Here is a 13,262-nt window from a genome sequence, read left to right on the forward strand (position 1 = left end):
CAGTGCATGTAGGTGACATGCCAGCGCTATGCTTTGGTTTAAACCAAACAGATTATAAAGGGAAGATGTGAAAACACCATCTCTATCAAGCATGATTATTTGTGTTACTTTTCATAAGATGGTGGCTAGTGCAATCGGCCTATAATTATCTAGGCAACTCACTTTTCCAGCTTTATCCTCCTTAACCGGGACACGCAAAATATACAAACCTGGATGTGGTGGTATGCCATGGATCATGAAACCAATGAAGCTGAGCGCTAAAGGAAGAGATAGCCTTAAAAAAAAAACATTGTTTAAATGCTCTGTGGTAATATGATACAAACCACATTTATTTATGAATGGCTTTGAAAATGTATGGATTATGTATGACTGAAACTGAATTTTAAAATGCTGTAATCAAAGAATCTATCTATCTATCTATCTATCTATCTATCTATCTATCTATCTATCTATCTATCTATCTATCTATCTATCTATCTATCTATCTATCTATCTATCTATCTATCTATCTATCTATCTATCAGTAGACCAATCTGGCGTCGCCTTGGAACTTTCCGGAGGAGGTCCTGAAACCTGTGTTGGAAAATCGTCATCGACAGCAGTGGCATAGAATAAATGCTCAATCGGCTTTCCATCCATAGCGCTTTATGTTGTGTGCAGCAGCGACTGAGGAACAGGAGGAGGAGCGGAGAACCGCAGCGTTATTATCGGGCTCTTGGCGTTAATTTCGTGGGTATTCATTGGGACACAGACGGATATCGCAGCATCAATACATGTCGGTCTGTTCCTGTGGATAAATCGCCTGCTAGTTAATAAAACAACGCCGTAAACAAGCGCTGTCCGCGGACTGATTCGCACCTGCCGCGGATCATGGACAACAAAGACTGAATCCAGCTCAACTCCTGCGGCGAACCGAGCCAGGCTGCCTCCGGCCCCTTAAAGAAATACAGTTTTCCTTTAAACTCTGTGGCAGAAGCTGCTGGTGAACAGCAGCTGTTTACAGGCCGAATCAAGCCGTTCACTAACTGCTTGGTCTATTTATAGTAACGCTTGTGTGCGGGTTTTTATGTTATTAATTTGCCTTGAACATTAAATTGTAGATGGTTTGTATGGTAGAGATTAGCCCAGGTGAATAACCAGGCCTCCGTTGTGTTTAATTAACATTATTTAATACTTGCATAGAACCAGTCTGGCGGCAGAGTGTATCCAATGATTCTGTAATAAAATAAGATAAATAGAAATATGTGGGTCATTCCCGAAGATGTGTTACTGGCGGGAGCGCTATGGATCACCGAGAGAGCGAATCCGTTCTTCATCCTCCAGAGACGGAAAGGCCACGGGGATGGAGGAGGAGGACTGGCCGGTGAGTCCCAGCCTTGATTCTGCAACATCACTCTTAATAATAATGATAATAAATAATAAATTGTGAATAATTAAAGAAATCGGCTTTAGTGTGACAGGTTTAAATTGTAAGGAGATGACCACGTGATCACTCAGCTGTGAGGCGACCTTTCACCTTCAATAACAAATCAATAATGTTGCTAATTGATCTGCCCAGCTTTGTTCGCGGAAATAAACCAGCTCACGAGGAAATAAAGCGTAATCTTATCTGCTGATTGATCACCAAGCCTCCACACGAAATGACTTATGTTTGTCTTATCAGGTGATTTAGGATATTACTGTCTGCTGCAGAAATTAGATTTCAGCCACAACAGCCCAAACAACGATGCCTTCCATTGTGCTGCTGCTGCCAAGAGGCTGAATAACAGGGGATCTGTTTGCCTAACAGCCTGAGAGCCAGTCTGTTTGCTTCTTCATGCTGAATCATCCCTCTTCTTCTTTTCCTCACTCCTCCTCCTCTTTGGCTTTCTCCATCCAAAATGGATAAGGCAGCAGGAAGATGAGGAGTTGGAAGGACACAGGTTTTTGATTTGACTGGCCAAAGTTCATAAATTGAGATCTTGATGTTCTGTGAGTTAAGTGCAGGACATTTTCTGACCTGGAATCAGCTGACAGTAACGATTCTGTAAGTTGGAGTGCTGATTTTGGTGCTTTAAAATACTTGACTGCAGTTTTTTGACTGTTAGTGTGTAGATTATGGTGCACTGGAGGAAAACATTTTCAGGGTTGGGGCTTTTAGGAAATTGAGGACTAATGTTTAAAGTTCAGACAATTAGCTGTTCATAGATCACTTTGAGTTCTTTTTTCAGGCTTGTCTTCCTGTTAACCCTGACAGCAGAAGCTTAATGATGAAGGAGTTTTCATATGTTTGCTTTCTAGCCCTCTAGTCAACACTAGGAAAACTGATGAAGACATTCACTGTTTGTATAATTCAGGTATTAACACCACTCTTTGGGACGTCTTGAATTTCGTAAAGGCATCCATCCATTTTCTTTTGCTTATCGAAGATTGGGTTTGTGGAAGTAAAAAGCCCAAGAAGCAAACCTGGCCAACCCTCTTCCGATAACACCCTCCAGCTCATACTGGGGTATCTCAAGGCATTCTAATGCCAGAAAGAATGAATAGTCCTTCCAGCAAGTTCTGGGTACACCTCATGATCTCCTCCCATTTGGACATGTTTGGAAAACCCCCGAAAGGAGGACCCCTGATCACATACCTGAACCACTTCAACTTACTTACTTACCAACCCCATACAATGCAGCTCCCATGGTTACAAGCCATTTCCAGATCCAGGTTGGAAATATCTAAAACACTGCTACTCTTTTTGGCATGCCAGATATTGCCTGTTAACAGAACCTCCATCTTCTTAGAGTAAAACCACACAATAATTAATCATTTTCATTCTCTTTATATCAGCCTTTTTCTGTCTGCTTCTCTCAGCACAATCAATGTCCTTTAGTCACATATTTGTTCGATGACAAAGTGTTTGCGTCTGCGAGCAGCCCAGTGTTGCTGTGTAGACGTAAACATTGAGAAACAATAGCTGCCTTCTGTTGGACAGCTACAAGCAGACCCCAGAGGACAGTCGGCGCGGCTGCAGTCTGTGTGCTATCAGATCAATAACAAAGCTTTAATTAGATGCAGCTGTGCCAGCAACAGCTATAAGGGCAAAACTATTTCGGCAAAAATCGGCCTACTGAAATTGGTGTTGAACACTGCCAATGGACTGCCAAAGTATGGCAATGAGCACCCACGTGTCAAATTGTGCAACAACTGTCATTTGAGGTTAGCCTCAATTCTGGCCCTTACACCAAATTTGTCATTTAATGTCATCTAATTGGTTGTCATAACTAGATGATGAAGAATCCCCACAACTTTTGAAGCAATGTCTCATGGAGGTTTTAAGACTCTACTATTCTAACTTCCTGTTGCTGCTAGCTGTGGTGCGTACGCCAGGGGACCTTTTTGAGTCTTGTCCACTCTTTGTATCTTCTACACATGCATTGGTCTCCTGAGGTTTCCGGATATCCAGAAGCATTGCATGTGAGCTTTCTTATAAATAAATCACCCTTATTAAATTTATCTCCAGCATTTTCAAGATGATAGTAAAACACGTTCCACTCTCTGATACTCGGTTCGCATCTTGATGCCTGTGTTCTCTAAAGGTGCTTATTGGTCACCTAATCCACAGGTAAAATGCAGCTTTAGAGTAAACCAGAGTTGTTGATCTACATAATAAGAACCAGTATCATTCTAAAGACACATTTATAAAGTGAGATCATTTTTGATAAGTCCAGTCATTTCTAAAGGTGACACCTGCCCCACATCTAATGAACTTTGCAGTCTCTGTTTTGGCTAAATGAAATGTGCCAGGTTGTGGTCGGGGATGATGCCATCGTTATGTTAAAAGCTGCTTGCTGACTTGCCGTGCGTGCCAGTTGCTACTGAGCAGCAATCGGCAGCACTGGCAGTGCCCTCAAGCTGTTCCCTCAGGATGCTGGGAAGCCACCATCAGCACCAGAGCAGAGCATTTCAATCGGAGGCTCAGCACAAGCGGAAATTTGCAGTGCCGCTGCTGCTGGAAGGTTTGCTGGGGACACTGACAAATGGAAAACCCGATGGAATGTTGAGTCAGAATCATGAGGTGTGGATTTGTAGTTTGCAGAATACAGTGAAACAGATCCAGCGTGAAGAGGGGCTGTGATGCGATATTATGATACTATGAGAAGGAATGATGATCATCTCTGGAAACTTTCCAGGCTGAAATTTATAACAGGTCATCCCTTTTTCTGAACATGCTCGGTTCCGCATTTAATCCCTTTCCCAGGAGATTCCACCTGAGGTTTATGCCAAGACCAGAGCATGGGTTAGTACTTAGCACAGAGAAGGAATGATTTGAATGATCAGGCAGTTGCCTGAACATCTGACAGTCAGGACAGTGAGTAAAAACCAAAAGACAGAAGATGTTTTGTAGAGACAGATTGGTGGGTAGTGCATTGTGGGTTAGCATGACATCATATCTGCATGGGGCATGTCAAAGAGTCCTGATGGGTATTGTACCAAAATATGTTGCGTCTTGCAAACAATTTGCAACAATGGTATTGCCACCTGGATCCATACAAACCTGAACTGGGACCTCCTTCAAACTCCATCAAGTGCTGGTAATGTTGTCAAACACGTGCACAATTAACTCTGACTTTAACACAAATGTTCTGCCAGATTCTTCAGTCAGCTGACCAGCAGTGTGCAGCAACGGATGCCAAAAGAGCACCTCTGCATCTGGTCACTCAGACACTTTCTCCAGCATCTCAGTAAAACAATTTTAAACTGTAGGAACCCTACAAAATTATGTAGGTAACGTCCCCAAACTTGTAAAATCTGTAAAAGAAATCATTCAGAGACCTCGAGTTTTTCTTGACGGTTTATTGTAAATGTTGAAGGCACTACTATGTTTACCTGCAGTACTTTGCATATGCATTCCTACCAGGTGGAATAAGCCCTGCTGATTTGTGTATTTTAAAGTATCTCATTTCCATTATGTGCCATTCCAGGTGAAGTGCAGTTAAATTTGAATGTTTATCTCATATTCCAGGTTTCATATGGAAGAAAAAGCTTCAAAAGCCGCAAGAGCAAATTTCTAGGAGCTTCCTTTTTACTCTCAACAAAATTACAAAAATCACAACAAAACCCCATTTGATCTCACTGCAAATGCTTTAAGTCACAGGTTGTTGAGTCAGTTGTTGCACAATTTGACACGTGGGTGCTCATTGCATAAAATTGCACTATCAATATATATATATATATATATATATATATATATATATATATATATATATATATATATATATATATATATATATATATAAAAAAGATTATATATATATATATATATATATATATATAAAGATTATATATATATTGCACAGTATTTCATAATGCAGATGATTATTTCAGGCATATCCTTCTGCAGGTCTCAGCTTGTAGTGAAACATTGGCTGAGATGATGGGAAAGTTTTGTTGCCATGCTGTTGGTAATCTATTTGGTTTGTTTCATCTGTTTTTGTATCTGTTTCAGGTCTGGGGGAGATTGTTGACATTTGTGGTTACCCACTTCAGATTTTTCAAGTTGTGTGGGGGGTGGCTGAACATGTTAACAATAGAAACAAGTAATTCAACTAACTGTTCACATGGTGTGGGCCTATTTATTTTGTTCCTAACCACATGGAAAAACATGGTCAGAGAATGTGATTTGTTTCGCTCTGGCAGCGGGAACATCTGATTGTCCTCATTTCTTAGAAAAATGATTCTTAGGGTCTATTCTGGTCAGCAGCCTCTTTCTGAGGAGTTTTCCAGTCGGAAAGAATAATTGGACTGATAATGCTACTTTGTTTTGGCCTTGCTTTGATGTCTATGTTTTTTAGGTTGTGGTGAGTGGAGGCACGTTGTTTCTATGAGGTAATCCTCCAGGCGTGATGTTTGGCATCACCAGTTGAGTAAAAGAGAAACCCAAACCCAGTGCTGACTTAAAAACTGACTGATATGTAGCTAATTGTTAAAATAACCCAAAGACTTTGTTTTGAGGATTTCCCCACTGCAGTTTCCTGAGAGTTTCCTGAAATTAACCTCAACTCACACGTCGGTCAAACCAGTCGTTCCATACGGGGCAACTTAAGTCCAGAGCTGCTAGTTTTCACAAAATTTCACCACAAGGTTTCTGAAGGAAGCAACAGATCTTCACATGTTGATGTAAGTTGGCTAACGCCTTGAAGTGCTTTTTCAGATCGGCATGCAAGCAATAGCTATGACTTTGCATTAACTTGCTGGTTTTCTGTAGTCAAAGAGGAAGCTGTTTTTGCATTCACGGCTTGTTTATGTTGGTACGTGTCAGCTTTTTGCCAAGATAAATTGGTACTGAATGTTAAAAGTAAAATGGGAAAACTTAAGAGGAGAAACTAGCTTTATTCCCTACGCCAGTTTCTCACTATGTAAAAATGAGGAATTTTTAATTTTTCTCCTTCTTTGCCTCCTCCGCCCCCCCCCCCCCCCCCCCCCCAACCTTCTCATTTTATGCATGAGTCACGCTGTTTGTCACAAAGCAGCTTTGAAACAAAAATAACCTCTTTTCTTGCTGTCAGTTAAATGTATATCTGTGGAGGAGCAGGGTTTACTGCAGTTGGCCCCGCACAAACTAGTCTGCAGAATTGCAAAGCTTTTCATCAGCCAGTAAGCCACAGAATATGGCTTAAATGTTTGATATGATTTCATTAACCTAAGAAATGCAGCATGGAAATACAAATATAATTGTTGATTGGGATGTTTCAGGTGCAATTCAATCTTCAAACTTGTATTCTAAGTAATTTATTCACAACTAGATGGAGCTAATGGTGCGTTCCATTTGTACTTGAATGTCGGAATATCGGACCTTGAACTTGGAAACTGGAATGTCCAAAGTCCCCCAAACATAACAAGTGGAAAACTAGGATTGCTATAACTTGGAGATTACATAAAATCTGTCTCCCCAGTTCCAACGTCCGAGGTTAATAGAATGCACCATTAATGCAGGTTCTGTGGGGAGAGTACTCGTCTTGCAATCTGGAAGTTGTGGTTTCAATCCTGCCACATGTTGATGTGCCCTTGGGCAAGGCACTTAACCCTAACTTGCCTACTGATTTGCATGCCTGTGTATGAATGTGTCAATTAGGTGAATGTGGCTCTAGTATACAGCGCTTTGAGTGGTTGGTATGGCTGAAAAAGAGCTTTAGAAATTCAGCCCATTTACCGTTTATTGGTATGAACATGTGAAATATGGTTTGTGCGACCAGCCAGCCGCTGGATTCAAAAGCATTAACAAGACTCCGAAGTACAACGGAGTATTAAGGTCACCGGCATAAAATAAATTAGGGGGAAGTAAACTTACTCTTACTCGTTTTAGGATTTTAGACAAAATCAAAAAAGAAAAAGAAAAAAGTACATTAACAATAAAGAAATTGCCACAAGGCCTGGATCAGCCCTGGCTCATCAAAATGACGTCAACGCTGCACTTAATCTACTGTCTTCCTGCACTGCCAGCTTCATCTGGGAAAGCTCTCAGCTGTGCGGGATATCGCCATCTACACACGGATTTATGATTGGTTGGAGGCAGCTCAGAGGGTCGTCTTTGCAGACTTCTGATGGGAATGTTTTGTGAAGGAGGTTCCATTCTCCTACAGCGTTTGTATGGAAGCAAAGAATCCCGTCTTGCAAACCTACCACTTGGTCCAGACTGACAGACTGTTGTCGCATGTGGCTCTTTAAGTTTTAAAGTAATTAACAATTTAAATATAAAATGCTTTGGGTGGTTTTGTGCCCTCCTCCTGACTTATACCTTTGTACAATAAGATCTTTTCGGTCCTTGGTAACGTTTGCAACCTGAGGCTTTAGCTAAAGGATACAAATGTTAGGAAGATTCTACTAGAACAGTCAAACTTTATTTCCGGTTATTCACTACAATTGATGGCAGGTGTGAGATGAAACAAACTGAATGCTGAAATTGGATCTAGATCTCTTTCCTCAGGCCTAATTTTAATACTTGCAGGGAAGGCTCTAATTTATAGTTGTCTACTTGCACGTGAATCACCAGGGTCTGAACAGAGTCTGTATTTTTCTTCTCTACAAGGATTTCATTGCTACAGATCAGCCGCCTTGTTGCAATGTAAAGGTTCTGCACACGACTGGCTAAAAAGCCCAAATAGAGGTAACTCTGCTGTTACATTAACTGGTTTTAACTTGTTAAGGAGGAAGATTTAAGTTTGAGAAGCACTGAAATGTCAGAGCAAAAAGCTGGATGAGCAGTCAGTTATTTCCTCCAGTTTGACAAAACAAATTATTCTATAACCAATCAATACATTATTAACTGACTTATTAACATAAGGCCATTAGTTATAACTGATCTATAATTTAAAGATGATTCATTTGAAAAATGCAGTGCAGTAACAGTAGTGATGCATGCAGAAGATGGCTGTTCTGTCCTGGTTAGTAAGTAAACATGAGGTGGAGAAGTTTTTGCCACAGGATGTTTTTTGGAAATTTAAATTGTGAAGTTCTCCCTGTTTTCTTTGAGTTGAAACAAAGAAAGATACTGCAACAGGTTTATTGTTGGTAGTTTTGTCTTTGATCTTCAGGGACCTTTACGCCTCCTGCAAGTCATTTTGTCTACAACCACTTTAAGGTGTCATAAATAGTCATCAAAGAGTTTTGTTTATTGCATTGAGACAAAAAATGAACATTTTCCCCTCCTGTTTGCTAGAAAACTGTTTGGACTTTAAAACTACTGGGTTTTATTCATGATTAACTTTCTGCCCTTGCAGGTTTGCTTGTTGGGACTCTGGATGTCGTTCTGGACTCGAGTGCTCGGATGGCTCCTTATAGGATCCTCTACCAGACTCCCGACTCTTTAGTGTACTGTATCATCGCTCATGGTATGAGAGCCTTCACCCTTGGCACCAAATCTGAGAGGCTGTTGGGGTTGCAAACTCTTTTTTTAAAGTTGCAAACTTTCCTTGGAATAAACCTGGAAGAAGATAAAATACAGGTCCTTCTCAAAATATTAGCATATTGTGATAAAGTTCATTATTTTCCATAATGTCATGATGAAAATTTAACATTCATATATTTTAGATTCATTGCACACTAACTGAAATATTTCAGGTCTTTTATTGTCTTAATACGGATGATTTTGGCATACAGTTCATGAAAACCCAAAATTCCTATCTCACAAAATTAGCATATCATTAAAAGGGTCTCTAAACGAGCTATGAACCTAATCATCTGAATCAACGAGTTAACTCTAAACACCTGCAAAAGATTCCTGAGGCCTTTAAAACTCCCAGCCTGGTTCATCACTCAAAACCCCAATCATGGGTAAGACTGCCGACCTGACTGCTGTCCAGAAGGCCACTATTGACACCCTCAAGCAAGAGGGTAAGACACAGAAAGACATTTCTGAACGAATAGGCTGTTCCCAGAGTGCTGTATCAAGGCACCTCAGTGGGAAGGAAAAAGTTTGGCAGAAAACGCTGCACAACGAGAAGAGGTGACCGGACCCTGAGGAAGATTGTGGAGAAGGGCCGATTCCAGACCTTGGGGGACCTGCGGAAGCAGTGGACTGAGTCTGGAGTAGAAACATCCAGAGCCACCGTGCACAGGCGTGTGCAGGAAATGGGCTACAGGTGCCGCATTCCCCAGGTCAAGCCACTTTTGAACCAGAAACAGCGGCAGAAGCGCCTGACCTGGGCTACAGAGAAGCAGCACTGGACTGTTGCTCAGTGGTCCAAAGTACTTTTTTCGGATGAAAGCAAATTCTGCATGTCATTCAGAAATCAAGGTGCCAGAGTCTGGAGGAAGACTGGGGAGAAGGAAATGCCAGAAGTCCAGTGTCAAGTACCCACAGTCAGTGATGGTCTGGGGTGCTGTGTCAGCTGCTGGTGTTGGTCCACTGTGTTTTATCAAGGGCAGGGTCAATGCAGCTAGCTATCAGGAGATTTTGGAGCACTTCATGCTTCCATCTGCTGAAAAGCTTTATGGAGATGAAGATTTCATTTTTCAGTACGACCTGGCACCTGCTCACAGTGCCAAAACCACTGGTAAATGGTTTACTGACCATGGTATCACTGTGCTCAATTGGCCTGCCAACTCTCCTGACCTGAACCCCATAGAGAATCTGTGGGATATTGTGAAGAGAACGTTGAGAGACTCAAGACCCAACACTCTGGATGAGCTAAAGGCCGCTATCGAAGCATCCTGGGCCTCCATAAGACCTCAGCAGTGCCACAGGCTGATTGCCTCCATGCCACGCCGCATTGAAGCAGTCATTTCTGCCAAAGGATTCCCGACCAAGTATTGAGTGCATAACTGTACATGATTATTTGAAGGTTGATGTTTTTTGTATTAAAAACACTTTTCTTTTATTGGTCGGATGAAATATGCTAATTTTGTGAGATAAGAATTTTGGGTTTTCATGAGCTGTATGCCAAAATCATCCATATTAAGACAATAAAAGACCTGAAATATTTCAGTTAGTGTGCAATGAATCTAAAATATATGAATGTTAAATTTTCATCATGACATTATGGAAAATAATGAACTTTATCACAATATGCTAATATTTTGAGAAGGACCTGTATTAAAGACAGACGAAACTTTCCTTGGAATTAACCTGGAAGATAAAATATTAAAGACAGTTGTTTTAGTCAAGATTTTGCTCAAATATATTTACCAACTTTAGTTAACATCCATGTTAAGATTTAATACTTGTGGCTACATTGATGGATATCTATGGTATTACTCATGTATTGCTCAACATTCACAGCACACCTCTTACTGCTGGGGTTTTGACCCCCACCCCCTACATGCACTGTGCGTTCCTCCATCCCTTTCCAACCCCGGCCACTTTTCTGATGGAGAATGTCGAGGATCTGGAAGAAGCCATTGGCTGAATGGGTTCGGAATATATGCAGAAGCTAGGATTAAGAAGTTTCAGGAAGGATGGATTTACGTGTTGAATCTTTTATAGAGGGAGGTGGGAGGCTCTTTTCATTTCGATTCTGACTGAATGGGACTTTTTTCTGGCGCTCTAAGACAAAGCAACCTAAACTCTTTTTCATACATCAAATCTTTTCTTAGGAATTCATCCGGTTTTATTTGCACCCTTCAAAGTGCATTTAAACTTCTTTATTTCGGACCCTGCTGTAATTTTATCCCTACAAAACATGCCTTTTCCCATGTTAACGGCATTACCTCATGTCCTGCTGGTTTCAGAGCAGGACTGCAGGAATCAATTATTTTCTGCTGATCTTTTGAAGGGGTTTTATCAGTTTTTCCTTCCTTATTTAGCATTTGGCTTTAGTAAAATTTACACAGTCCTTTTCTATAATCTTGCCTTTTAGGTGTAAAATTGGATCATGGACAGACAGCCAGGGATAATTCATGCAGCTTAAATGCATCAACGTTTGATTAGTTACAATAGAGGCACTGTTGTCTTTATTGTGGCTTTGTTTTAGGTTAATGCTGAGTTTTTAAGAAGTTGGAGATAGATCATTTACTGTTGGTGTTTCCTGACTGAGCTAAAGCAAGGTCTGTGTGTAATGAACTCTTCTCACATCAGGTTTTCTTATGTTACTTAATCTATTAATAAAATACATCAACTGTTTATACGTGCAGCGTTGGAAGGCTCAAAGTCCACATCAGAGGTAGAAAGGCAGAAATATTAACACTGTTTGGTTAAATCTTCCGGTCATATCGTCTTCACCACATTTACTAACATTATGTTTTAGGTTTTTGTGTCCAATTAGCAGGAAATTTGTTTCCTTTATGTGCATATATGGCAAATTCACTAAACTCGAAGAATCCGAATAAATTGATCATAAAGGTGTTTTTTAGGGACATGTTGATAATCAGTCTGCTATAAAGAGCTGCAATTTTTTTATTAAATAATGCTCAATTTTCTGTGAGACGCACGAACAGTAGAGAGGTGAACAACAATATGTTATAAAATGTGTGAGAAGAGTTTGATCTGTTTGTCTGAAATAGAGGACTTTTAACAGAACAGCTTAACTCTAAAATAGATCCAGCTCCTTTCTGTTCTTCTCCCAGTTCGCTGTTCCTCCTCCCAGTTCATGTCTAATGTGGTCAGAGTGCTTTAAGTGAAGTCTGTTAGCTGTAGCATTGAGCTATAATGGTCCACAGTGCAGCCATCACTGTTCGGGGTCAGTTTCTACCTAAATAATCTGTATGTTAATGTCACGGCTCGGCGGCGACTGAATTCAGCAAGAACAGACCAGAATGACTGGAAATGAAAGCTTAAAGCGGTCGTTGACTTGCAGGGTTGTTTGTCCTCATTTCTTCTGTTAGATAAACTCGCAACTCACTGTTTGGTTGTTCTGTTTCTCAGAGCCCGAGGGGATCTCTCTCTTGGTCTGTTTTTTTTTTTTTGGATAAACTGTTTAAAAGCCAAATACTACATTTATTATGAAAGACTGTTTGTCGTTTTTAGAAAAAAGAAAAACATGGCACCAGACTATGAATATACTGCTGGTTTAACTGTTTTATCGACATATTGCGGCCATTTTAAAGTACATTTTTATTTCGTGAAGTTCAGATTAACAGCTGATTTTCCATGTGGACACAGGATGAAAAAAAATGACACCATGATAAATAATTTTTGAATTTGTTTCTGCATTTTAATGCAACAACCATCCTAACATATCCTGAATTCAGATTGCTGGCACCATCATGTTTCACAGTGGCTTTTGGCGTTAAGGCCAGAACTTTAAACTTGGTTTTAATTAGACCGTGACACATTCCCCCACATTTAGGATATTTTATCCGGACACTTTGGACGAAAAGGCTTCTGTCTTGCAACCTGACTTCTTAGTCCAGACATATAAAGAATAAAGGAGACTATTGACACATGTTTAACTCAACCAGTAATTGTGAGAAAATCCTGCAGCTCCTTTAGTGTCGCTGTTGGACTTTTGCAAGCTTCACTGGCCAGTTTCAGACTTTTTATATGTTTTAGGGAAATATCCTGTTTTAATAATGACACTGTTGTCCCATATTTTCTCCAATGCTTCCTGCTGGTCTTCTCTGTGCAAATTACTTGCATCGTTCTCTCTGAATGTTTTTACAGTGAGAGTTTTTGGTCCTTTGTAATCTGTCTTTAAACAGTGGCTTCAGCTAAAGGATGCAGATGTCAGGAATATCCTGTAAGGACAGCCGATCTTTAAGTTAATAGGATTTACTGTAATTGATGGTAGGTGTCAACTCAAGGCTGAAAGTGAATGCAGAGGTGCTTCAGCAAATTATTAGTTTAATGGCTTACAGAG

General features: G+C 40.4%; 1 protein-coding gene across 4 annotated transcripts in view; it reads left to right on the plus strand.

Moving 5' to 3' along the window:
• The first annotated feature begins 644 nt into the window (after positions 1 to 644).
• The window catches only part of tbc1d9 (TBC1 domain family, member 9 (with GRAM domain)), a 30,514-nt gene continuing 17,896 nt past the window's right edge, over positions 645 to 13,262 (plus strand). The window contains exons 1-3 of one of the 4 annotated variants that reach the window (XM_047365348.1): positions 645 to 1,363; positions 8,057 to 8,134; positions 8,748 to 8,858. In XM_047365348.1, coding sequence (XP_047221304.1) covers positions 1,243 to 1,363; positions 8,057 to 8,134; positions 8,748 to 8,858 — 310 coding nt within the window. In that variant the 5' untranslated portion in view covers positions 645 to 1,242. Of the gene's footprint in view, positions 1,364 to 5,615; positions 6,148 to 8,056; positions 8,135 to 8,747; positions 8,859 to 13,262 lie in introns of those variants that run through there. The other 3 variants (XM_047365349.1, XM_047365351.1, XM_047365350.1) reach the window with 3 other exon arrangements.

Source organism: Girardinichthys multiradiatus, chromosome 5 (assembly GCF_021462225.1).
Source record: "Girardinichthys multiradiatus isolate DD_20200921_A chromosome 5, DD_fGirMul_XY1, whole genome shotgun sequence".
Classification (NCBI taxonomy): Eukaryota; Metazoa; Chordata; class Actinopteri; order Cyprinodontiformes; family Goodeidae; genus Girardinichthys; species Girardinichthys multiradiatus.